The sequence below is a fragment of the Rutilus rutilus genome (genome assembly GCF_951802725.1).
Source record: "Rutilus rutilus genome assembly, chromosome: 8".
In the NCBI taxonomy this organism is placed as follows: domain Eukaryota; kingdom Metazoa; phylum Chordata; class Actinopteri; order Cypriniformes; family Leuciscidae; genus Rutilus; species Rutilus rutilus.
Genome location: NC_140222.1, coordinates 35190188 through 35216817, shown reverse-complemented (window position 1 = coordinate 35216817; position 26630 = coordinate 35190188). Strand labels below are relative to the sequence as shown.

The 26630-nt window shown below is 39.1% G+C and overlaps 1 protein-coding gene across 1 annotated transcript; it reads left to right on the top strand.

The window, feature by feature from the left end:
• The first annotated feature begins 1382 nt into the window (after window positions 1-1382).
• LOC311295327 (adhesion G-protein coupled receptor G7-like) lies at window positions 1383-26630 on the top strand. The gene is made up of 16 exons (XM_084416648.1): window positions 1383-1502; window positions 8348-9325; window positions 9428-9544; window positions 9624-9727; window positions 9845-9997; window positions 16401-16492; window positions 16609-16739; window positions 19605-19709; window positions 19809-19966; window positions 20201-20365; window positions 20721-20833; window positions 20925-21256; window positions 23044-23125; window positions 24503-24661; window positions 24756-24915; window positions 25011-26630. Exons 1-16 carry the CDS (start codon window positions 1469-1471, stop codon window positions 25185-25187), a joined length of 3060 nt encoding a protein of 1019 aa, XP_084272774.1. The 5' UTR covers window positions 1383-1468; the 3' UTR covers window positions 25188-26630.

Genomic DNA, 26630 nt, shown 5'->3' with positions numbered 1-26630 from the left:
CGAAGCGGCCGATGTTATGGGGTTTCTTGCTCCCTCTAGCGGTCATGTTGTGTTTTAACACAGCTCTGCTTGTCTACTTCTCTCAAACCATCTGCTGTGCAAATCCCAACCTGAAGAGGTACGTAAACGTAACTGAACCGTAAACGAATGTTCCGGGTTTAAATCAAGTCAAAGGTTATAGAGACATTCCTTTAAGATTTGATTCGGACTAACTACAGTAGTAGCTGTCTAATTCTCAGAGCTTTGATGTTTAATGGCAACATAATATTTGCAGGTCAATAAAAGTTAATATTGTCTATATTATTTTTTGGTTCTTTAGCTCACGAACCACTCCTTTAAAGAAGAAGATTTTGAGTAGTTTCTCTCTGGCTGTGGTGCTCGGTTTGTCCTGGGTCATTGGTTACTTTGTGCTCATCACCCATGACAAAACACTCTACATCATTCTCAGTGTGGTCTTCTGTCTCTGCAATACAACACAGGTGTGCTATTACACTGTTAATAATATTTTTGACACATTATTAATATTAGGTGCAGTACATTTTTATTGGATTTATTCAAGCTGTCTTGCATTGTTTGGTGACTGACGACCTAATTTTCTGTCTTTCAAAGGGTGTTCAGATTTTCTTTTTATTTACACTGAAGTCTTTTCTAAAGTCGAGAGCTCGATATAATCTGGATTCTAAGACTGAATCAAGGGGAGAACCTTAAAACATGGAAAATGGACAAAAAGCCAAGGACAAGACAAGATCGTAGACAATTCCCTTTGTTTGCTGACATTTATTTTAGTTCAGTTTAATATGATATAATACATTATTCAGTTATCTCATATACTTTCATTAGTTACTGTACAAGTTGCTTGTACCTAAATTACATTAAATTAATTAGTTGAAGCTTGTATGACTTAAAAAGTAGAAAATTGTATAACTTACTTTGAGTTAAGCAGTGTAAAAGCATAGGCTGTCATTACTTATTGATCACATAATTTTTTTACAGTGTATAGTAAACTTTAGATATTATAATATATATATATAATATAATATGCAAACAGTCTTTTCAAAAACTTTACTTTAGTCACATTTGTCAAATGTTGATGCTTAATGATTCAGTAAAGTAAATATTATACATCTAGAGATAAGGACTTTTATTACGTCTACATGTCTTGCATAAGAAAATGTTTGGTACAATGTCCTTGTGTTCATGTTTTATCTGGTTATTGAGGTAGGATACAGGTAAGGTAAGAAATATATATGCTGTGCCTGTGTGAATAACACAGAATAATATGTAATATACTGTTATTGTTTAGCACTGTTTTCCTGCCTCATTTAGCTCTGTCTGTAATGCAAATGATGGAAATGATGGTTATTTCCATGACTGATGGACTTCCCACTGCAGGAAAGATCCAGCCCTTTATAAACCAGACAGTAACAAGAGTTCATATTAGTAGTTAGTTTTATGTTTATCGTGTGTAATGGACCACTTTCTGCTCTTAATCTTTACTGCAGGTAAGGTTCTTTACTGTTCTTTTGAACTTTCTATTCATCATAGCATCATGAAATAAAAATGTAATTAACTGTTTTCAACATTAATAATAATCATAAATGTTTCTTGAGCATCAAATCATCATATTAGAATGATTTCTGAAGGATCATGTGACACTGAAGCCTGGAGTAATGATGCTGAAAATTCAGCTTTGATCACAGGAATAAATTACACCTTACTGTATATTCACATAGAAAACCGCTGTTTTAAATTGGAATAATATTCCACAACATTACTGTTTTTGTTTGTATTTTTAATCAAATAAATGCAGCCTTGGTGAGCAGAAGATACTACTTTTAAAAACATTAAAAATCTTACTGACACGGTGTATACGGTGCAAAAATGAACATTCACAGTTGTTATAAGAGCTATTTCTGGTCTGACCCATATCAATTACTTTTATTGCTCGTCCAATGTATTCAAGTCATATCAAATAGTTTTTTTACTTAATTTTGATGTTTTAACCAGTGGGGATTTCTTTAAGACTGCAAGGGAAGCTCGGCTTCCCCTATAATGTAAAATAATTAATGGTCAAATATGTACTATTGTGTTAACATTTTATTGACTAAAATTGAATTAGAAAACGTTCATCTCAAAGACGAGTTCGTTCAGAATCAGCTACATATAGCAGTTCGGCTGACTCGATTTCCTTCTCGTACATTCCCGTCGCATCACAGTGCATTTGCCTGTTGAAGCCCAGCGTCCATTGACTTCAATAGGGGTTAAGGCCTCATTATACTTCTGCGTCGGACCTACGCCGGAGCATATACGCCGTAGGCAACGTGTTGGTTTTAATTTATACTTCTGTGTCGTTGTCCGCGTTGACGCGTACCTAAGGAGCGTGTGAAACCCCGAGGGAGGGGTTCTGGCAGACCAATCACAGCGCTTGTGTCCGCGTAGAATTGACGCGTTGTTACATTTTTGGAGAGGTGCACGTCAGGGTACGCCGAAGGGTACGCGCGCTACACACAGCCTACGACGTAGCTACGGCGGCAGTTCGACGCAGAAGCATAAAACAGGCTTTATGCGCTGCGGAACGCCCAACGTTCGACCCGGAAAACGGGTATAAACATTTCCGGTTTGCATTACCATACGCATCTGCAGCGGTAGGTTATCTCTGAGGTAACTTATTTTGCGCTTTTTTTAGAATACAATTCTTATTTCTGTTTTAATAAAAATGTCACGAATGCTTAAGTATCAGAAAATAAAATTTTATAAAAAAAATAAAATGCAGTCTTCATTTGATTGTTTTAATCGTCTGCAAGCAAATATAAAAGGTTAAACTACTATGATAGCATACAAGTCTAAACTAACTTACTGATAGTTGGCTAACTCTACATCGGGTGCCATTAGCAAAAGCTACATATACTAACTTACATACCTTCATAATCATGAATAAATGAGGAGGCGTAAAAACTTAAATCCTTTATCTACCGAAGTACTCGGGGCTCTGGACGTCCGTTTGGCAATACGATGTACATCTGGAATGGATAGAATGGGTAGCTCCTGTAAACACCGGCTATAAAAGGTCGCCATTCCTACGCTGTGTTTACCTCAGTAGCTGACGACCGGAAGTAGTTATACCCGTTTTGTAGAACCCGGAAGTATTTTCCGCATAACCCCTATTGGGCTGCTTTGAACAGTTTTTTTTTCCAGTGCTTCGAAACTAGACGGTCATTGGATAAATGCTGCGATTATGTCCCGCCCACGAACTCTCAGCGTCTGTGGCGGTGAATGAGGAGTGGGCTGGCCTGGACTCCGGGCTTCTGCGTGATGATTGGAGGGTCTGTCGAAAGGCTGCGTCTCCTTTTGATTGACAGCGATTTCATACAATAAAAAGTCGCTGATGCTGAAGCTGTTCGAGCTCAGTCCCATCGCGGATTTTTCAAATGTAGTTGAAAGACAAACTGCTGCAACCTATTTCTTGATATTTGCTTGTCGAAATTGCTAGCCAATTTTCATAATACATTTGACACAATTTTACATGGTCCGTGTACTTTTTCGTTCATTCATTATTCTATTTCAGAGTGAAAGATGAAATTTAAAAAAGGGTGCAGCATGGTTTTTTGTTTAAAAGGAAAAAAAGCAGAAATAGCTGTATTTTATTTTCCAAATGTATTGTTGTCATCAAATAATAGTATTAGAAAATTGGACGACATTTCCGATCGTTTTTTAATTTGTAATATTTATTTGTACGTTTATTGTACTTAATTTGACTGATCCTATCTTTACCCGGAAGTAAATTACACCGTCGTGCGAAGCCATAGATATATACACTAGAGGTGTTTCTCAATGTCAAGGATACTTCCTTGGCAGGACTGGTCCTTCCAAGTCACTTCCTTCAGAGGCTAGGCAAGGCTCCTCTTTAGCATTCGGAGAACACGTTTTTCAACGGCTCTGGAACAGGCTAGCAAGCGCACGTCATTGCGTCATTACGTCAGTGAAAATTAAAAACGGAGCGTTGCTATGGACGCAGTTCTGTTCACTCAGGCAATATAATCATTTTTAAATCAATAAACTCCTTTTTAATCATATTGATTCTTTGACTGTCAAGTGTGTTTAAACAGTGCGGGTCAATTTGACCCATAACATAATGGATTTAATTATTTTACATTTACACTTACATTTGAAAGCATATTGCCCCGTTAACGCTCCGACTCCGTTAACGTCCGACATGTTGAATTTTTTGAACAAGATAGCAAAGCTGCGCGCATAGGATTGTGGGTGATTTGAGAGCGCGAAGAGCGCGAAGGCTACACATATGCACCCTTTCCTGTATATGGGCTATTTTTCGAACGAAGGATTCAGTCCTTGGTTGAAATTCCGAGGATCCTCGACATTGGAACAGTCCTTAGACGGATGTCGATGACGTAGCATCCTCGAAATTCTGGCTTCCGAGGATCCTTCCTTGACATTGAGAAACGGCTTAGAATGTCGCCTTGGGTACGGCAGTTCATTGGAACGAATGCGTCATAGGGAGCCGCCATCTTGGAACAGGGGAGCCCCTGTTCTTTTAATAATGCATCAGCGTCAATGTAGGCAAAGGTCTAACGGAAATAAAATCACCATAAATCATCATGAATGCGATTTTCTAGTTTTTTTGGTTCGTTCCAATGGTCAGACATGTATTTATCACTGAGTCCAGAGAAAAATTAAGGTTTTAATATTAAGATAATCTCCTTTTTCAAAATATAATGCATAGTGCTAGTAGGCCTAAGTTTATTAGCCACATTCTTCCACTTGAGTAAACTTAGAATGAACTATCGCTACTTATATATATTTGAACAAATAGAGAGTCTGTAGGCCTACTATACAGTTGTAGCCATTAAATAAGCACATTTAGTTTCATATTTGTTAAAATATTATAATGTTATCTTTTTTCCATTTATGTTGATTTATGAAAAGTGAACAGCACGAGTAAGATAGGATGTGCAATATATGGAGAGACATGGAGTGGGTCAGACATGATTTTGACCACTTCATTAAGTTTTGTTTTGTAGAAAGCCTTTCTTTAAAGTGAATTTCTATTTGTATAAATTGTATCTTAACTTTAATCAATTTTTCATCAACCAATTGCCTGGATTTAATAAATAAGAAGCAGATATAACAGACAATATAATCATGGAGGCGCCCGCGCGGCCTAGTGCACGTGAACTGGAGCGCATCTCATCCTAACTTAACGAAACTCAGTGTATGCCTCACACAGACATGAGAAATACATCAAATACACAAAGCTTGAAATGTCTTTAAACGAAATAATTCAAAACGAAAAGAAAAAGGCTACTCTCTGATTATGTAATCCATTATGTGCATTTCTCTCTATAGGCGCGTTCACTACGAATATGGTGATAGGCAACTTCATCTTTGCAGCCGACACTGACAGAAAACACTAGTTTATTAATAAAAATCAAAACACGTGTCACCGGATTTACAAATGCACATCTTGCTTGTTGCACGCACACATATTATGTCGAAATAACGAGATATTATGTTGAAATAACATTATTATTAATAATACATCTTTTAGAATATTTGATTGAATGCTGAATGTTGTGCCCTATTTAGTGGCCAAGTTTTGCATATTTTATATATATATATATATATATATACCGTAAATCCTCTAATAGTGGCCTGTATTCCATTAGTGGCCGGGTCTCTAACATTGGCCGGTCTCGCTGTTGGCGGAGGTAAATAAAGGCCGGTCTCTAATAGTGGCCGGGGCTATTATTAGATACAACGTTTTTCTGGGCAGGCCACAACATTATGCTTGTGATAGTAACATGCAAATACCACAGGGGGGCAATGTTTGCTAATGAATCCAAGCCATAGCTATGGTAGCCTGGTCATGTCAATCACTTCGCTCTTGACTCGCACGTCAGAATTCAGTCACCGGTAGGCTAATGTTGTTTACCATGGCAGCTGCGGAGCCAAAGAGGATTTTTGGCGAAAATCTATTTTTTAACCCCCTGGGATCGACAATCGCACTGGCGCGATAGGCTCGCTTTTTTTTCTTAAGTGCAAACGAGTTTCAAAATACTCTGTTGACTTTGATCTCTTAATTACGGAGAGCGTGCGTTATTCAAACGCAAATAATCTGAGGCGATCCACGCAAACCTGAGCACCCACAATCAGCTGGATAACACACATCTATCTATAATAATCCTGGAAAATTTACCTCAGAAGTGCTTGGAAGTATTATTTCGAGGAGCAACGGATCCAGCTGAGAAATAGGTCAGTTCTATTTGCTTTGTTCTAATCGCAATAGTGTCTGTAAGTTACACGCAAAAAGACACGCGTTTCTAGTGTGTGAATGAATGAATGAAATCAATGAATGCACAGATGCGTGCTGTTGTGGAGCTAACGTTACTACTGCTGGAACAAATACTGTTTCAAAATGAATCATTGCTTTTCACAAAAAATATTATTTATATTATATTTATTTGTTGTTAATGTTCTGTATGCATACCATAATGTTATATGGTAACTAACTGTACGTTTTCAATCAATTAACCTAGTATTTTATAGGTTAAAATAGACACAAAATCTCTTTTTTATTCATTCTACTGGTAGTCCGTTTTGCTCAAATACAAATAAAGGCCTGTCTCTAATTATGGCCTCCTTCCAATAAAGGCCTGGGCCGCGATGCGCTTGAGTAAAATAAAGGCCCGGGCCTTTATTAGAGGATTTACGGTATATATATATATATAACACATTCGTTCCAATGAACTGCCGTAGCCAAGGCGACATCTATTGTATATATCTATGACTTCGCACGACGGTGTAATTTACTTCCGGGTAAAGATAGGATCAGTCAAATGAAATACAATAAACGTACAAATAAATATTACAAATTAAAAAACGATCGGAAATGTCATCCAAATTTCTAATACTATTATTTGATGACAACAATACATTTGGAAAACAAAATACAGCTATTTCTCCTTTTTTTTTTTCTGCTTTTTTTTCTTTTAAACAAAAAACCAAGCTGCACCCTTTTTTAAATTTCATCTTTCATTCCGAAATAGAGTAATGAATGAACGAAAAAGTACACGGACCCTACATTTATACCTTTATTATATTATTACTTATTATATTTTTTATATTATTATTATTAGTAATAACTAATAAATAATTATTAAAATAATTAAAAATATATATATTATTATTATTATTATTATTATTCTACTTTATTATATTATTATTTATACCTTTATTATATTATTACATTTATACAATTAAATGGAACTCTGCTGGCCATTGAGAGGACACTGGTCAAGTCACTGGAAAAGACACCAAGTTGGTACAACAGGGTCACAGAGCATTTTCTTGAAAAGGAACGTAGACTTTACGTATAAATAAATGGACAATTTTTATGATGTAGGCCGAAAATGAGCTTCACCTCTTTGAAAGACCAGCAGCCACTGGTTTTAACTAAAGTTTTGTTTGAGACTACACATTTCTGCTAATATTTGATGTTATTTAAATTAGGTTTTTCAACCTGCCTAAAGTGCCTAAATGGCACTTAGAAATCAAAACAAACTGAGATTGGTTGCTTTTCAGGTTAGTTAGGCTGATTTTTTTCCTGTCTTAATTTGTGGTTCTTGGAATAAGTTGGCAAGCTGGACCAGATTTATACAGGGACTTTGGTTCTGTAAAGGCAAGTGATCACAGGTTGATACTGTCAGGGATCTCAAGGAAAAGGACTAAAATGTGACTAAAAATGTATTGATTTATAACAGTCAATCAATGTCCCAGCAAAAGATCAAAGTCCATACGGGTGACTAGATAACAGATGAAGAGGTCAGGAGGCAAAAAGATGAGCACGTCCCTCAGGTAAGACTCAGCAGGAACAGGGGAAAATCCAAATCCGAACTGGCAGCCAGTTTATACAGTCCATAAGAACAGGCAGAGGTTCAGACCCAGGCAGACGATCACTTGACACATGTTAAAACGCAGACAGGAATAATCCATCGGAGCAAGTCACTAGCCAGAGGTAGAGAGAATCACTGGCATAGAAGAAAGCCGGGCTGAATAAACAAAAGAACAAAAAACAAAAATAAGACAAACATGTAGTCAAATAGACAAAACACACTGGCAATGAAAGAGAAAAACTGAGGGGTAGAAATAGGAACACATAAGAAAAGAATGAGAAACAGCTGTTTGCGCGTGCACGTTGGCATTTATTACAAAGCCCGATCAGCTGCGTGCGGCCGACACATGAAAAACTAAAAACAATTGAAGGAGAAGAGACAGATAAAACCTGCAACCTGACAGATACCTTTTGTCTAATGTTTGTCTCTGTAAACAGCTGTTTTTGAACAGACTTGGTGTCAAAACAATTCGACCGACTCTATAAACATCAACACCTCAACATTCGGCACCTTTACACTCCAGACAACAACCCAGAGATCCAACACTACAGCACCCCTGAACACCAGCACCTCAACATTCGGCACCTTTACACTCCAGACAACAACCCAGAGATCCAACACTACAGCACCCCTGAACACCAGCACCTCAACATTCGGCACCTTTACACTCCAGACAACAACCCAGAGATCCACCACTACAGCACCCCTGAGCACCAGCACCTCAACATTCGGCACCTTAACACTCCAGACAACAACCCAGAGATCCACCACTACAGCACCCCTGAACACCAGCACCTCAACATTCGGCACCTTTACACTCCAGACAACAACCCAGAGATCCACCACTACAGCACCCCTGAACACCAGCACCTCAACATTCGGCACCTTTACACTCCAGACAACAACCCAGAGATCCACCACTACAGCACCCCTGAGCACCAGCACCTCAACATTCGGCACCTTTACACTCCAGACAACAACCCAGAGATCCACCACTACAGCACCCCTGAACACCAGCACCTCAACATTCGGCACCTTTACACTCCAGACAACAACCCAGAGATCCACCACTACAGCACCCCTGAACACCAGCACCTCAACATTCGGCACCTTTACACTCCAGACAACAACCCAGAGATCCACCACTACAGCACCCCTGAACACCAGCACCTCAACATTCGGCACCTTTACACTCCAGACAACAACCCAGAGATCCACCACTACAGCACCCCTGAACACCAGCACCTCAACATTCGGCCCCTCTACACTCCAGACAACAACCCAGAGATCCAACACTACAGCACCCCTGAACACAACAATGACCAAACCCAATCTTGTGTGTGAAAACAAGGGTACCTTACTAAACGGGGTTTGCCTCTGCCCAGACGATTGGACTGGAACTACCTGCAACATCTGTAAAACCCATTTAAAATATTGCATGATATGTAGACTGAATAATCTTGCTGAAGTTCTCAATGTTACTGACCGTGTTCTCTCTCTTTTTTTTTTTTGTACAGCAAATTTCTGCCCTAAACATAACCCCTGCACACAAACCAGTGAATTCACCTTTCCAAAAACAGTCTTAGGCCAGTTTGCTTCCTCAGTTGAGCGATGTCCATCAAATACACCAAATGGTATTTCAGTCTACCTTTCTGTATTTACAATATACTCTCTACTTTAAATATCTCTTCATTTAACATGAATGTTTTTCAGCTGGATTCCCCAGAGCTTCGGCTCTCTGTAATAGATCTACTCACTTATTTGATCCTCCAAACACTCTAGATTGTGGTTTGACCCTGGACACCATTAATAATGATGTAAGTAATCAATGTCTAATGATTGTAATATATAGTCATATAAAACATGAATTTTACCCAGATGAAAACAGAAAAGCTTGCATGATTGCATAAATTTTTTATTTATTTTTTATGAAGCTTTCTGGAGCTACTCAAGCCAATGTCCTCAAATTAGCCTCCAGTACCCAGATCCTCACATCCATACCGGAACGGCTAACAGCCCACAACATCACAAATGCTGTAAAAATAACCAACATCCTGCTCTCCCGTAATGAAACTGCACAAAGCACGGTACTTATTAAGCCTTAAACAGATTGAAAAATGTAAAGTCTCCTGTCATGAGGGACATTTCCAGATTTTCTCCATTTAAACTGTGTGTGTGTGTTCACCTGTTTAGAAACATTACCCTTTTTTATGTTTTTGTAAGAAGTCTCTTAAGCTCACCAAGGCTGCATTTATTTCATGTAAAATATTGCAAAATATTATTAGAAATTAAAATAACTGATTATTTATTCCTGTGATCAAAGCTGAATTTTCAGCATCATTACTCTAGTCTTCAGTGTCACATGATCCTTCAGAAATCATTCTGATATGCTGATTTGATGCTCAATAAACATTTCTTGTTACTTCTTATTCATATATAAATGTTTATAATGTTTTATTATTATCATTATTAATATTTTTATCAAAATAATTATATATTACATATTCATTGTATTATCATTATAAGAGTACATTTTTAAATGTTAATTTTTAGAGTAACAATATAGCAAGACAATTTGTACTTGACAATTTCCATATGCAGTGTAAACATTGCATATCAGTGCCGAATTTTCCAAACTTCACATGAAATAGACAGATATACTAATTTGACTACTCCAGATACACCACAAAACACTATTATACATAATCGACTGTGCAGGTCCAGTTTTAGATTTTGCGTATGCAACCATTCAAGCACATTTTTTGCACTCCTTTGCTAAGGTTTTTCTACTCAGCACTCATATTGAGATAAATCACACCCATCTCCCTCATAGAACCAAACATGTTTATAATACTACTGCACACAGATGAGCAAAAAAATTATGACCACATGCCTAATCTGCTGTTGGTCCCTCCGCGTGCTGCCAAAACAGCGCCGACCCACCGAGGCATGGATTCTACAAGACCCCTGAAGGTGTCCTTTGGTATCTGGCACCAAGACATTAGCAGCAGATCATTCGAGTCCTGTATGTTGTGAGGTGGATCGAACTTGTTGGTCCAGCACATCCCACACATGCTCAATTGGATTAAGATTTGAGGATTTTGAAGGCCAGGGTAACACCTTGAACTCTTCATCATGTTCCTCAAACCATTCCTGAACAATGTGTGCAGTGTGGCAGAGTGTATTATTCTGCTGAAAGAGGCCACTTCCACCAGGGAACTCCACTGTCATGAAGGGGTGGACCTGGTCTGCAACAGTGTTTCGGTAGGTGGCACGTATTAAATATGAATGGCCAAACCCAGGGTTTCCCAGCAGAACATTTTCCTGAGAATCACACTCCCTCCACCAGCTTGTCGTTGTCTCACAGTGCATCCTGGTGTCATTACCTGTAATTTTTTACATTATCATTTTATTATGTAAAAAAAAGGGACTCATTGGACCATCTGACCTTCTTCCACTGCTCCAAGATCCAGTTTCGGCGCTCAAGTGCTCATTGTAGACTCTTTCGATAGTGGACAGGGCACTCTGACATAGACACTCTGATCTGAGCTACGCAGCGAGTGTGATGCACAGTGTTTTGTAGCCATCCTTGAGTGCCCAACACCCTGTTGTCGGTTTGTGGTTTATCACATCTCGGACCACTGTTGGTAAATTCTCACCACTGCTGACCGTGAGCAACTGTTGGAAACTTTATTCCTTCATCGAAGCAAGGCCAGGAGATGTTGGGATATCGTTCAAGCAGAAGTTATTCTTTATTGAGGACTTTGCTGAGCGTTGCTGCAGTCATCCAACAATCTAAATCTAATACAGTATGCATTGTAGTTATATACATTCCAAGGGGGAGGGATTACATAGAGGCGGAGACTCTGAACAAAGCATACAAAGGTAGTGATGATTTGATTCTATCAAGTGAAAAAACAGTTTGGCAGGTTATCTGGCTTGCTCAAGAGAAACAGACCCAATCAGCATAACACTCTATTGCATTGCTAATCCAATCAGCCTAACGATTCAACATCTGGGCCAGGGGCTCCGAAAGCCATTTGCAGAACAAAAGGTGACAATGGAGAAAATAGGAATTGCAACTTTGCTGAGCGGAATCATTCGTGTGATTATCATCATCTTAACCTTAAAAGCTAAATACAATATTATTCACCATGATGTTATGTAAGGAAGCATATCTGAAATAGATTCTTACATTTGTAATCCTTCAGTCCCCCGTTTGAGAGTTCTTAAAAAAAACTCTCACAAAATACAAATTTAGACACTTAAAGGGATACTCCAATTTTTTTGGAAATAGGCTCATTTTACAACTCCCCCAGAGTTAAACAGTTGACTTGCAGTACCATGGGTGAAGCAGGCGTAATGATATGACGCAGCACCTGATAATAGTCCCCAGCTCAGTAGCCTATTATCAGGCGGCACATGCAAAGTTTCTTGATTATTACGCAGGAATGAGAGTATAGTTCCTAGCCATATCAGCCTAGAAATTCGCAACTTTTCATTTTCCGTCGGTCTTAGTACACGATGTAACTACAGAAGAGTCAAGTTTTAAATAGGAAAAATATCGAAACTCTTTGTTCATTTTTTTGAGAGAGATGCTAATGGTCTTGTCCGGTTCAATTCATTATGCTAAGCTATGCTAAAAGTGGGACCCCCCAGACCCGGAGATCGGCTGAATGGATTCGAAAATGGTAAAACTCTGGGGGAGTTGTAAAATTAGCCTATTTCCTAAAAAAGTGGAGTATCCCTTTAAAAGTTCATTCTTGTAACTTGTGATCGTTACAGGCACATAGCACATGTTCCGTGTTGATTTTCTGTAATTGCACACAGAAACAAACATGCAATTAGGGTCTGTGAAGTCCTTACGAGTAATGGTCTTTTCTGGTTGGAACTGTTATTTCCTTGTGCTGGACGGGAGTCATTTGTTGGTTGACACACTTGATACTAACAGGTTTTCGAACCATGAAACGTTATCGTCAGTCATCTGGTGTAATTTTGTTGAAAGATCAAGAATGTCTTGTTGTATTTTGTTCAAGTTCTCTGATGGATGACTGAAGTTCCCGTAGGTGAGTCTCTGCGTTGTGTATTTTTTTTCTTCTGTGTTGGTTGGCTCGGCAGTGGGTCTAGTTGTTTTCTTGAGGTTGTGGCTTCATATGCAGGTGAGGAGGTCGGTGCATATGGGTCTCGGGACAGCCATCAAGCGGTATCTGCACAGAGGAAGAAAGAAAACAAAACACGACAGAGCAGTATTTGTTCAAACACTAGGGTTGTATCCTTTTCTGAGTCTGCTATTGTTGTTCCTTCTTTCCCTATTTCTTAATTCCTGAGACACCTAAAAGGAACAGTGAGGTGAGGATGGACTAGTGGTTGGGAAGGCCTATGAGGGAGTCTTCACCGCAGGGTGAAGCCTGTTGCATTCGGTTCTTCCCTGGGCTCCTCACTGGTCCGTGTCCTATCCTATCCCTATGGGGGGTGTGCACACTGTACAGTGTGTGAGAAAATTGGCACATTTCCATTCTCCAGTGAAACATCAGTCATAGTAGACATCATAACAGAGGATGGGTGTCTGACTGGAATATTCTGTGGCATAACATTTGAGGCTGTGAGTCTACTTAACCAGGGTCCCCCAAAGGAAGGCTGAGACAGTCACTTTCCTTTTGTTCTATTCAACAAAAATCAGTCTTTCACCTTTGTTGTTGTTTCTGGGGAAATTATGCACTCACAGCCCAAATGGTTAACACCTTATCAAGTTGCCCCACAAGTTTAATGACGAGGGGAGGGGCTGCTTCAGAGTAGCAAGCAGGCTGAGCAGAAGCTGAGTAACCTTATTAACTTCTTTAAAGTTCTTTTTGTTTTTCCTACACTCTTTCATCCAATGCCCAAGTTTACCACAGTAATTACAGCTGCCTTCTCTCTTAGGACATTTGCGTTTCTGTTGATTCTTTGTGTTGACCTTAAAGGATGCTGCTGCAATTTTTACTCTTGCCTTGACATCAGAGTCTCTTTCCCAAGTAGCTAAACTGTCCAAGTTGCTTTGCAGGGTTCTATTGGACCATGTTAATTCTAAATAAGGCAATGCATTTTTATGTTCTGACAAAAGACCATCAAACCATGCGCGAACTAGGGGACCATTATCATCTAGCACCTTCTCTGAAGTGTCAGCAATCCCACTGTGTGCTGCAGCGGTCTGGCAAAATCTTTCTGTGTACTCGCATACAGTTTCACCCTTCTTCTGTACACAACTAGTGATCTTTGACCAGTCCACTTTTGGTCCAACAATGTTCTTTAACACTCTCAGAACTCCCTCTCTCAATTCATCTTTTCTGGCATTTTGAAACTCAGAATTGTTTACAGCACTTTCAAAATCACTGAATTCTGATTCAGTCAAGATCTGTGATACTAGCTGGGTGACTTCTGCCAACGACATGCCATAGAGATGCATTTTGCTGATCAATGCTCTTTTAAATTCAGAAAAATGTGTGCGTGCTGAGGGTAAACTCTGGGATAGTCTCTCTATATCTTTAGGACATAAAGCTGTGTTGACTGCTTGTAGCTGCAGTATGGGGGTTGCAGATGGAATTGTATCAACACCTTTTCCCTGAGGCTTTTGTCTAGCTCCACACACTTAATCTGCATTTACATCTGCATTGACATTGTTCTCTATACTATAGAAAAACTGTAAGTCAGGATAAGTTTCATCTGACTGTTGGTTTTCTGAGTCACATTTGGTTGAGGCCTTGTTATGGCCCACCTTTTTCTTGAGACAGGACACTTGAGTGTGCAGTTGTTTGTTCTGTTCTTTTAACTTAGCAATACACTGAGCTTGTTCTTGTGCAATGGATAAGCTAAATTCTCTGTGACAACCGATAATGGCTTTCACATTGTTCTTGCGAATACTTTCTCCTGGTATCTTTTTACAATCTTCAATTGACCATACTTTTTCTGGGTGAATGCCAGATTTCTTTGTCAAATTCAATCTGACTGACTCAGTCACTATGGAGTCCATGTGCTGTCCTAACAATGACTTGTGACTCCTTTATGGACAGACAGTGAGTTCAAGACAACCTTTCTTAGTTGTTGGAATCAGCCTAGCATTCCTTCTAAGCATTTTATGAGTTTACCTCACAATCAAAAACACTAAAACTTCTCTCTACTGTCTACAACAGAGGGTACAATCTTATTAGCACATGATGCTAATCTTCCCTAGCTTTACAGAGGATAAACCTTCTCTAGCAAGAGGATTAAACAACTTCCCTGATAAAACAGAGGATGAACACTTCCCTGGCAACGCAGAGGATAAACAATATTAACATGTAATGCTAATCTTCCCTGCCTGGCAGAGGATATCTTTCATCTCTAAAAGCAAACTTTAGAGGATATCTTTAGTTAACCAAACTCTACAGCTGTTTGTTAACTTCTTCTAACGGCGCAGAGGAAAAACAAATTTGTACTGGTTTGCAACGGTTCTTTGAATGTAGTGAAACTCACCAAATCTTTTGTTTGTAGAGAAAGATTCTGTCTGGAAAAGTTCAGTCTTTGAGATTCTTTGTGCTTGAAATTTCAAGATTCAGATCTTTGAGCTTGAAGTTTCATTCTTTTTTTTAATTAAGAAAAGTTAATTCTTTGTTGAGTTTCCTTTTTCTCCATCCGGCTCACGGCACCAAATTGTTGGAAACTTTATTCCTTCATCGAAGCAAGACCAGGAGATGTTGGGATATCGTTCAAGCAGAAGTTATTCTTCATTGAGGACTTCGCTGAGCGTTGCTGCAGTCATCCAACAATCTAAATCTAATACAGTATGCATTGTAGTTATATACATTCCAAGGGGGAGGGATTACATAGAGGCGGAGACTCTGAACAAAGCATACAAAGGTAGTGATGATTTGATTCTATCAAGTGAAAAAACAGTTTGGCAGGTTATCTGGCTTGCTCAAGAGAAACAGACCCAATTGCAACACTCTATTGTATTGCTAATCCAATCAGCCTAACGATTCAACGTCTGGGCCAGGGGCTCCGAAAGTTATTTGCAGAACAAAAGGTGACAATGGAGAAAACAGGAATTGCAACTTTGCTGAGCAGAATCATTCGTGTGATATCATCATCTTAACCTTAAAAGCTAAATATAATATTATTCACCATGATGTTATGTAAGGAAGCATATCTGAAACTGATTCTTAAATTTGTAATCCTTCGCAACCCACAAGCTTTGCCATTTCAGAGATACTTGGACCCAGTTGCCTTGCCATAACAATTAGGACCTTATCAAATTCGATCAGATCTTTATTCCTGCCCATTTCTCATGCATCAAACATGTTGATTACAAGAATTGTTATTGTTTGCTTATCTAATCTACCCAGACCTTAATATGTGCTCTTGATAGGAGATGATCAACGATATTTGCTCCACCTGTAACCAGTCATAATGTTTTGGCTCATCAGTGCTTATACAAACCAGAGTTGCTTTAAGAAACTCTTTGTGTTTGTTTTTCAGGATATTGCAGTGTCAGCAGTCGCCATAGTCAATCAGCTCCTGAGTGCAAGTCATGGGATGTACTTTTCCGTCAACCAAACTGCAATAAATGAGTAACAAAACAATTCACACTCACTGCACTGACACTGACATACAGAACCATCTCAACCAAATTCATAAGCACTTTCTTTTTGACCTGCTGTCTGACTTTTTAATTGTGTTTGTTTAGACTAACACAGACTCTACAGAAACTCTCTCTGCGTGAGAAGTCAAATCCATTGCTGGTGCAACCGAACATGGCAGTGCTGTCACTGAAGGGGGAAACTCCAATCCGACAAGTGCAATTAACCTCTTTTAAAGGCAAGTTTGAAGCTTAAATATACAACAGAACTCTAAAGAAAAAAAGTGCATTCACGGCATGTCAAAATGACAAGATTCCGACTTGTAAAAAGTGTTCATGTCCTTGTAGCACTCGCAATTGCAGTTCTACAAGGGTCCAACTTGTACCACCAGGCCACTGCATATTAATTTTGCCATTAATAGTGTTACCATAGAGATGCATAATTACAAATCTAAGGACACGAAGAGCTCTGAGTAGAAGGTCAAATGTTGTCGACTTGACCTGGTGTGAATGCAGCAAAAGAGTTAGTCATGATGCAGTGTTTTTATTTATGTACACTGCTGGTCAAAAATATTGAATATTTTAGAAATGTTTATGTTTTCATAAGAAGTCTCTTATGACTGCTGCCAAGGATGCCATTTGACCCAGGAGCCTCTGAAAATATTTCAGTGGTACCGCTGTTTTGTGCTTGAATAGGTTTTGTGAAAGACGTCCTGTCATGGGGATTGAGTCCAACTTCACACAGAGAAAAGAGATGCTCTGCACCGGGGAGAGCTTGCTCTTTTCCCAGTTTACCCGAAGTCCTAGTTGGGTAGGTGCTTAAGGATCAAGTCCCTGTGCGCAAACAACAACCCTCATGAGTGGGCTAGGATTAGATACCATGGTAAGGGTTAACTTACCTTAACGGTGCAGGGGCAGCCTCTGTGACTTTCATGAAGATGCGAGGAGACAGGGACAACCCGAAAGGGAAGACTTTGTACTGGTATGCCCCTCCCTCTAGGGTGAACTGTAGAAATGGTCTGTGCCAAGCAAGGATAGACATTGAGACAAGTACACGTCCTTCAGGTCTATCGTTGCGAACCAATCTTGGAGTCTGAAACATGAGAGCATGTGTTTCTGTGTGAGCATCATCAATGGGAGCTTGTACATAGTGTAATTCAGAACTCGCAGAGCTAAGATTGGTCTCAACCCACCCCCCTTTCTTGGGTTCGATGAAGTAAGGGCTGTAAAACCCTTCTTCTCGGCTGGTGGGACAAGCTCTGTCATGTCCTTCGCTAAAAGGACAGCGATCTCCACCCGAATGACAGCAGCGTACTCGCCTCGTACAGAGGTAGAAAGAACACCACTGTATCTGTGTGGGTGCCTGAAGAAAAGAACAGCCGAACCGGACTGTTCTGATGAGCCAGCATGATGGGCTGGAAAGCGCTAGCCAATGCGTCCAGACTCTGTACTAGCGATACCAATGGAACCGCATTTCATGTGAGGCGGGTTGCGAGGGGGAGCAGTGGTTGCCACGTCGGGAGGTTTTGCGTCCCTTGGCACTCGTGGTGAATGGTGTGTAAAAACACCTACTTTGCTCACAGAATCCGCTGTCGAGGGGGCTGCGCCTCATTGATTCTCTCACACTTACCTTTCTCTCTTGCAACAAATTGCGGGGAGGCCAAGTGTTCTGTTCGTATCCACCAAGGTTCTGGTGCGAGTATTCGATGTTTGGCCATCGTAAAAAAAAAACAAGGGCCATGAACACCGTGTGTGTGTGACCCAGGGAAAGAGAAAATGGCTATTTTTCTGACCATGTAAATGTCCCGCCCCCTCCCATGGGAGTGAGGCTCGCCCCAAGTCTGATGCTTGCGGCGGCCCAGGAAGTCATGGCTGCCAAATCGATGTCAGCCACAGACTGAACTATGACACCCGAAGATGGAAGTTCAGACGAGTCATTCAACTCAGAAGGCATAAGCCCGCCCTCTGATGCTGTGATTGATAACTCATCTTCCTCATGAGCCCAGATTAAGAAATTAAGCTCACCCGTGGACGAGCAGCCTAACTCATCCAGAAACCAAAGTGGAGCGCAGAATGGGTGAGCTCACGCGCAGGCTGCGGTCAAAGTTAAAAATAGTTCAACTTTTGCCACTGCACTCTGTGACGATTACCCGGGCGGCCAAAAAAAAAAAAAAAGGCACATCCAAACAAGCGCGGAAATCTAAATGAAAACTCCGCCTACTTTTGCTCTGGCCAGCGTAGCGCAAATCGCTCTGTATCTGAAGAGCTACATTTTATTTCTCCATTTAATAAACAAACTTCAGTCAGATGGGTGTTTGTTGTGAAAGAAATACAGTTACATTTTCAAGCATTTTATCCAAAATTTAAGCACTTTTCAAACCTTGACAACACAACATCAAAATTCAAGCATTTTCAAGGATTTTAAGCACCCATACGAACCCTGCATCATGAGCGTGGTCCACACAGTGAAAACATCACTCGTGGCCGTCCGAGTGAGAGAGAAATCGTCTGCACCCAGGAGGACATGGACGGAACGGCATATTTAAAAAAAGGCGATCTGCTGTACAGCTCTTTTAGAGGAATTCACTCTTTTATTAAGGAAATTGCCTCTTTCAGAACGCAGCTGATGGGAACTCCCTGCACTTATCTCAGCAAACGCTGAGAGAGACCGCTGATGTTTGCTCTGGTTCCACATGCCAATTTCATTGATCTTTTCTTAATACATCAGAGGTGTTTGGGGCTCCCAAGAGTGACCCCTAGTATCTGTATTTCGACACAACGTCAGAGAGGGAACTATCAGTACCTACAAGTTCACTTGTAGTATAATTGCAGCACAAATGAAAAATGTAGTTGTAAACTAGTTGTGTACTCAAAGTTTAGTACTGTTTCTGCACTAAAAAAGTGGGTCAATTTAGTCCCAAGTAGTACTAAAATTGTACACTTACAAGTATACTCCTAGTATATTATTATACTTACACATAAAGTAAAAATATACTTGAACTTTACTTATGTATACTGAATAAAATTGAATTATACTTTTTTTTTTGTAAGGGTTTGGAATGTTAGAGTGCTCCTAACAGTCATGTTTATCTTCATTTCTTCAGGGCAAAGTGATACCTTTTTACCTGACAGAATAAAACTGGATACGACACAGGCTGAGATTTCCAAACATAACATTGACCTTCAAATGAAAGCCACGTTCAGTGAAGGTCTACTTTCCCCCTTGTTGTATTTTGTGATTATTCCACATGAAATTATCGGTTGAAAGTGATATTTTAACTATAATAACTTTGTCACTCTTTCTGTAGATTTTGATAAAGATGTTGGGTTTGTCCTCTATGATAGTGATCAGTTCTTTCAGTCAAAAAGCTTTCAACCTTCTCTGGATACCAAGAGAAGAGTAATATCTGCTAACCTTCAAGAAAATCTTGGATTTGTTGACATTGAGTTTGCATTCACACCATCGGTGAGCAGCTAGTCCAACATCACACTTCCCTCTGGGCACACTTTTGTGGTTTGTTCCTTGCTGTAGCTTATTAATAATGAAATTCTTAAAAATAAAGGTTCCAAAAGGGGGGGTTGGTTCCCTTAAAGAACCTTTCAGTATATAGTTCTAAACCATTTTTTTTTTTTAGTGTGACATTGACAGAGGTCGGCACAGGTATAGTGTTCATGAATTAATACATTGTTGAACTTTCAGGTCGATTCCACACTATCCCTCAACGACTTTGCATGTGTGTTTTGGAGTTACACTAAAAATGACTGGAGCCCAGAAAACTGCTCCAAAACAATGAACCCCTCAGGTCATGTAGTATGCAGCTGTAATCGGAAAAAAATAAAAAATGCAAACTTTGCCATTCTGATGGTAAGATATATTTGTAAAAGGATGTAAATATCATTGATATTTGACTTAAATGGGTCAGTACACTCTAAAAAATAAAGGTGGTTTTCAGAGCAATGCCATAGAAGATAAATATTTGTTTCACCAAATAGCCTTTAACTGAACAATTCCTAAAATAATTGTTTCTTAGTGTAAAGAACATTTTTAATAATCAGAAGAACCGTTCTCCACTATAAACCTTTTGTGCAATGGAAATGTTCCATGGAATGCAAATGAACCAAAGATGCCAATAAAGAACCTTTATTTTTAAGAGTGTAAAGTCTATGATGCTGTGAATTAAAGTCCATTGCAACTAGAATTTTAGTGTAATTTTCTGCAGACATTTGATATCAACTATCAGTATTGTGAAGCCTTGCATTGGATCAGCATCACCGGCTGCGCTCTGTCTGTACTGGGTCTGTCTGTCACAGCTGGGTACCAAATCAAAACCAGGTAAAGGCTTATAATTTACACTGTTAAGCATAGCCACAGCTATTTGAGTGGTGCAACTTTTTATAACTTATATTCATGCACTTTGCCACAGGAAGTCAAGAGGAGGCAGTCCTACTCTGCTAATGGTGAACATCTGCATGAGCATGACGGTTTTCTACCTTCTCTTCATCTTCGGTATAAACAACCCTGTCCAACATCCGAGTGGGGAAAAGTTGTCTGATCAGAACATAGTTCCTGAGTCAGACCATCACAATTACCCAGATGAGGGTCCCTGTACAGCATTTACAGCTCTGCTTCAGTACTTCCTGTTGGCCACGTTCACTTGGAACACTCTGTACGGCATTAATGTGTTCCTTCTCTTCAACAACGGAGTGTCTGGAACACCTCCATGGTTTCCAAAGGTTTCCCTGGCTATTGGATGGGGTAGGGGACATTGAACAAAACACTAATGTATTGTGTAGTTTGTGACTAACGTCTTGGTTTTCAGCATGGGTTAAAACGATATATGCGTAAATGCATCAACTGGTATAAATATTCAAATATTTTAGTGCGGTTATGCCAGTGTTACCTGTGCCACTTTTCTGCTGCTGAATCATTAGCGCCACAGCAAAATAAATCCTTTTTTTTTTTTAAATGTCAAGAAAGCATTGCTTTCTGTTGAGTTTTCCTCACAAACTTTAATGAATAATTTCTCATCATTTACTCACCGATGTTGTTCCAATGCCGTATGCCCTTCATTCTTTTTGTGACCACAAAAGGAGAATTAAAAACAAAATGTCCTGCTCGTGCTCGTCCATACAATGGCAGTGAATAGCAACCAGCATCAAGCTTTTTAAAATATGCCAAGCATCACAGGATGATCTCATGCGACTCATGCCATATATTCCAAGTGTTCTGGGAGTATACTATAGGGTTTGGAAAAAAACAACAACAACCAGAAACTTGCAGAAAAATCCTGACCTTAGCCGTTGGTCTTCTGGGCACTACTGGGCGACGTGCGAGTTTGAGACTTCCCAGAGATATTTAACTCGGTTAAAATAGCACACAGATACTTTTTTTAGGGGAATTTCTAGGCATTTCATGTTGCGTTTTTGTTAATCTTGATTTCTCACAACTTGTGTGCTTTTTCTGGGCAAGACGGAGTGAACTGCGGCACTAATAGAATGCACACATTGCGCAGCCGTGCAGATAAGACTTAACTGCCAAGGTCAGGATTTTCATAAAAAAAAAAATCTAAAGTACTGTATGATTGTGTGGAATTGACCCTCTCACTGTGACGTTTTCTTACCAGCATGAAGAAGCGATAACGGTGAGGGAAGTACCTCAGTTATTATTAAAGGAGTAGTTCACTTTAAAATGAAAGTTACCCCATGATTTACTCACCCTCAAGTCATCCTAGGTGTATATGATTTTCGTCTTTCAGAATACAATCGGAGTTATATTAATAAACACCCTGATGCTTCTGAGCTTTATAATGGCAGTGGATTGCAACCATCAGTTTGAAGCTCAAAAAAAGCTTCCAGTCAAACGAACATGTGGATTCGACTTAAGTCTAAAGCGCAACTTATGGGAGTAGTGCGACATTGCTGATATTTACAGTACGCCATGCTACTTACGTCGTCGTAAGCTGCGCTTTCGATGCAATTAAACTGCTTTTGGCTGGAGGCTAGAATTTTGATTAAATATGAATATTTTTCTTACACAAAGTCATCGTGTTTCATGTAGGCCTATATATAATCGGCAAAAGGTTTTCAGTATGTTTTTGAAGATTACAAAGTTGAAGAGGCTTCAGAAATCACTTAAACTAAAAACAATCTTGCTTAAACTAAATACGAATAAGAAGTCTTGCTTGTATTAAAAAAAAAAAAAAAACACTATTGACTCAGTGAGAAGATATTTTAAAACTGTATTTCAAATGATTTAGTTATATTGATCAAGTAGCTTTACTGCAGTGTACATGACTGTATTTTAATTAAAACGGTTTTCAGCATTTTTAATCACTTTTCCAAAAATGAAAGAAAGAAAGGTAGGTGTATACTTGTTATCAACCAACATTTTTATGAATATTGGTAAATCATTTTTTCTTCTTTCACCCACCCCTGCATCCTGGGTATTAACTGCAAAATCAAACATAAGACTAAACCCTAAATATGAAATAATATATCCAATATATAATGTCATTAAATGTCAATAAATCTTTTTCTGTTTAGTTCTACCTGCTGTTATTGTTGGTATCTCATTGGGTTCCACCTACAGTGTGAAAGATCCTTTAGGTTATCGACAAGAAGAGTTGTAAGTATCAAATATTACCATTTTTTAAAACTATTACTTTTATGCCCAGACTCACAAACAAGGGTTACGCCTAGTCCCAGACTAAAATGCATGTTTGAGCTGTTTTATGTCAGTGCTATTGTTTTGTCTAAAGATGCACACTGTTTTTTTAAGGCACCATTATTTTTTTTTAGATTTAAGACCTAACCCTGGCTCAATCTAAACCCTGCCTGTGAATCCAGCCCTTAGGATACTTCACCCAAAAAGGAAAATTCTGTCATCATTTACTCACCCTCACATCGTACCAAACCCATAAGACTTTCGTTCATCTTCAAAACCCAAAGATAATTTTAATGAAATCTAAGATATTTATGTCCCTCCACTGACAGTCTACGCAACAACCACTTTGAGCAGTTTAGTCCAAATTTAATCACTATATATGATGAACAGATTGAATTTAGGCTTTTATTCACATATGAACATTGTTCAGCGAACATAAACAGAAGCTCAAGCATCCTTGCTTGCGTCGCTGAGAGCGTCAGGCTCGAGTGAAATCCTCCACTGTGTCCCAAACGCTCAAGACTGGATGATTGGTATCTTGGGGTGGGGCATGCTGAACAGCAGCATCCCACTCCAGTGCCTTTCTTCCCCGGAGCCTCCTCCACACTCTCGATGGTTGGGTGGCCAAGGGGTACGTGGGTCTCCCCCCAGTGGAGCGTGCCGTTGCGATGCAGCTATGGCTTTAAAATGCAGCCATCTGGTGGGGTAATACGCATCTCCCATTCAAGGCCTGTAAGTTTGAGTTCATGATTATGGCCAAGGCTTACAGCAATGCTGGACAGGCGTCTCTGCCTCTGCCCTGCACGCCATGGCCCTCCATGGCAATGGTTCTTGCAGAAGCTTAAACGTGCTGTGTAACACGAGAATGAACCTCATTGGTTCTTGCAGAAGCTCAAACAATGCTGTGTGCAAGCATGCTTGGGCTTCCATATACCATAACTGATGCGGGCTGTGATGAATGTTTATATGTGGATAAAAGCTTAAATTCAAAGTGATCGAGTCATTGCAGGAAATTTGGACTGAACTGCTCAATTCATGTGGATTAGTTTCATGATCTCTTTATGAACTTTTTGAAGCGTAAAAGTGGTAGTTGCGTAACTGTCAACGGAGGGACAGAAAGCTCACAGATTTCAGTAAAATATCATCATTTGTGTTTCAAAGATGAACTAAAGTCTTATGGGTTTGGAACGATGTAAATGTTCTGAGTAAATGACAGAATTTTCATTTTTGGGTGAACCAATCCGTTAAATGTAAAATATTTGTTTTACTTTATTTGTGTGTTTTTACATTGTTCTCTCTGGATTTTAGTCGTTCACTTGTCACTCTTCTTTGATGCAGTTGCTGGCTGGCTTCACTGGACCACAAACAGAAGTTCAGTATGGGGAAACCCATGTTTTGGGGATTCTTGCTCCCATTAATGCTCATGCTGCTCTCAAACATGGCAATACTGCTGCACTTCTCTCACAACATCTGCAGGACCAACCCTAACTTAAACAGGTATGTTTACTTTGGGATCAGAAAAGCACTATCAGTTATCAACCAAAAGGCGTTTATGAGAATATATTTAGTCAATAACACTGTTGCTGTTTAGTTCACGGAAAACTCCTCTAAAGAAGAAGATTTTGAGTAGTTTCTCTCTGGCATTGATGCTCGGCCTGTCCTGGGTCACCGGTTACATTTTGATCATCACCCATGAAACAAATCTCAAACTTATTCTGAGTGTGGTTTTCTGTCTCTTAAACACAACACAGGTGTGTTAATGCACATTGCACAAAAATGCACAAAATCTTATAATGGATTAAAAATGAAATCAGCAATGCTTCTGTTTTTCTTTCCATTTCCAAAGGGTGTTCAGATATTTATTTTATTCACTCTGAGGCCGTTATTAAACTCAAACCCAGCATTTCTGGACAGTCTATGTGCATTAAACATAGGCTTTTGCAGGAAGACTTTCTTTTTATGGAAAAATAAGAAACCAGAAAGCAACGAAAGCTACAAATCCACTGATTATGAATTGTCCTGATGGGCCATCAAAGGTAATAACCAAAAGATGATTATTTTGAGACTTCCTTTAATTTATTTCAATGAACTTGTGCAAAATCAGTTTTTGTTTGTAAGTAATTGTTGGTTTGGTGTGTTTGAGTGCTCGTTGTTACAATTACACAGCAAAAGTTCAGTGACATTTTTATTTGTGCATGGTAGAAAGCAAATACTGATACTGACATAATGACATACAATATGGAAAATTGAACTACATGGTTGAGGGAGCAGGCTACACAGTGAACTGAAGAGAAAACGCTATGCTTGAGCAAACAGTTTGTGAATAGGCTACTACAAATGATGGCCATGAAAGAGACTGTGATTGCATTGAATAGGATATGTTTAGTTGATGAATAGCATAGGCTACTATTACACAGTAGCAAGGGTGTAACTTTGGTTTGAGAAATGGGGGGGACACAAAATGGGGGAAAATGTTTTCGCACTTATAAAATTGCTAGTACGGTAGTACTAGCTTTTTTTAGTGTATGTGTGAATTTTGTGTGTATTTGTGTGTTTATACACAAATTTTTGTTGTCTGAATTTAATGTGTATGTGTGATATATTTAATATAGTTTTATTGTGTGTGCCATTAGGAGCTTTTTGGGCTTTGTTCACACTGTACACAAACACTGATTTGGTTTTAAATTTCAATCTTTAGGACTTACTGCTGAAACATTTTTCAGGTTATGAAATCTGCCCTGCTAATTACAAAAGTAGTATAGGCTTCTATTCACCACTAATGAATGTCATATAATTCACATGAAAATGTGCCACATTCCAAATGATGATAAAAACTGCTTGAAATCTGATCTGAAGGAGAAAACAATCGAAAACAACAACAACAATAGATATAGCTTTGTTAACAGCTGATTTCATTGGCTTTATTTGCTGTTCAGACTAAAGAAATTTTTTTTTTTTAGATGTGTCTGAACAAAGCTTGATGACTAAGGTTTGGAATTGCAAGTTTATTGTCAGCTGCCAGTTCTGTTTTTTTTGCAATGTTTGATTTGCTCTAATGTGACATGATATAAATGTACTGTAAACACACCAATCTTCACACCAAGTTTGGCTCATTTCTTCTTTTTTTACTAATCACTGTTGACATATATTAAACATTGATGAAATCACATATAGACTGTTGATCTTAATGAGATTATATGTATGAGTTTATGAATTTCTTTACATTAGATACCATGGTCATTTTAGTTTAGATCATATTAGCGGTTAGGAAGTTTCTGTAATACGGCCCCAGAACCCTAAAGCCAAGTCAGGAGAACGTTTCCACCAGGGGGAGCCATTTACAAGAACATACTTTTGTGATGCCTAGAAGATACTTAAAATGTTGTTGATCCTAGTTTGCATTGTTTAAGCACATACAGTGGCTATTTATTTCCAGTTTTTGTTCCTCTTTCATTCAATCATATCT

What these genes read in the sequence shown, in the direction of transcription:
- LOC311295327 (XM_084416648.1), top strand. Translation starts at nt 1,469, where the DNA reads ATGGACCACTTTCTGCTCTTAATCTTTACTGCAG. An exon ending in GCAATTAACCTCTTTTAAAG is followed by an intron (nt 16,740 to 19,604) that starts GCAAGTTTGAAG and finishes TCATTTCTTCAG; the next exon opens with GGCAAAGTGATACCTTTTTA. An exon ending in GGGTACCAAATCAAAACCAG is followed by an intron (nt 20,834 to 20,924) that starts GTAAAGGCTTAT and finishes ACTTTGCCACAG; the next exon opens with GAAGTCAAGAGGAGGCAGTC.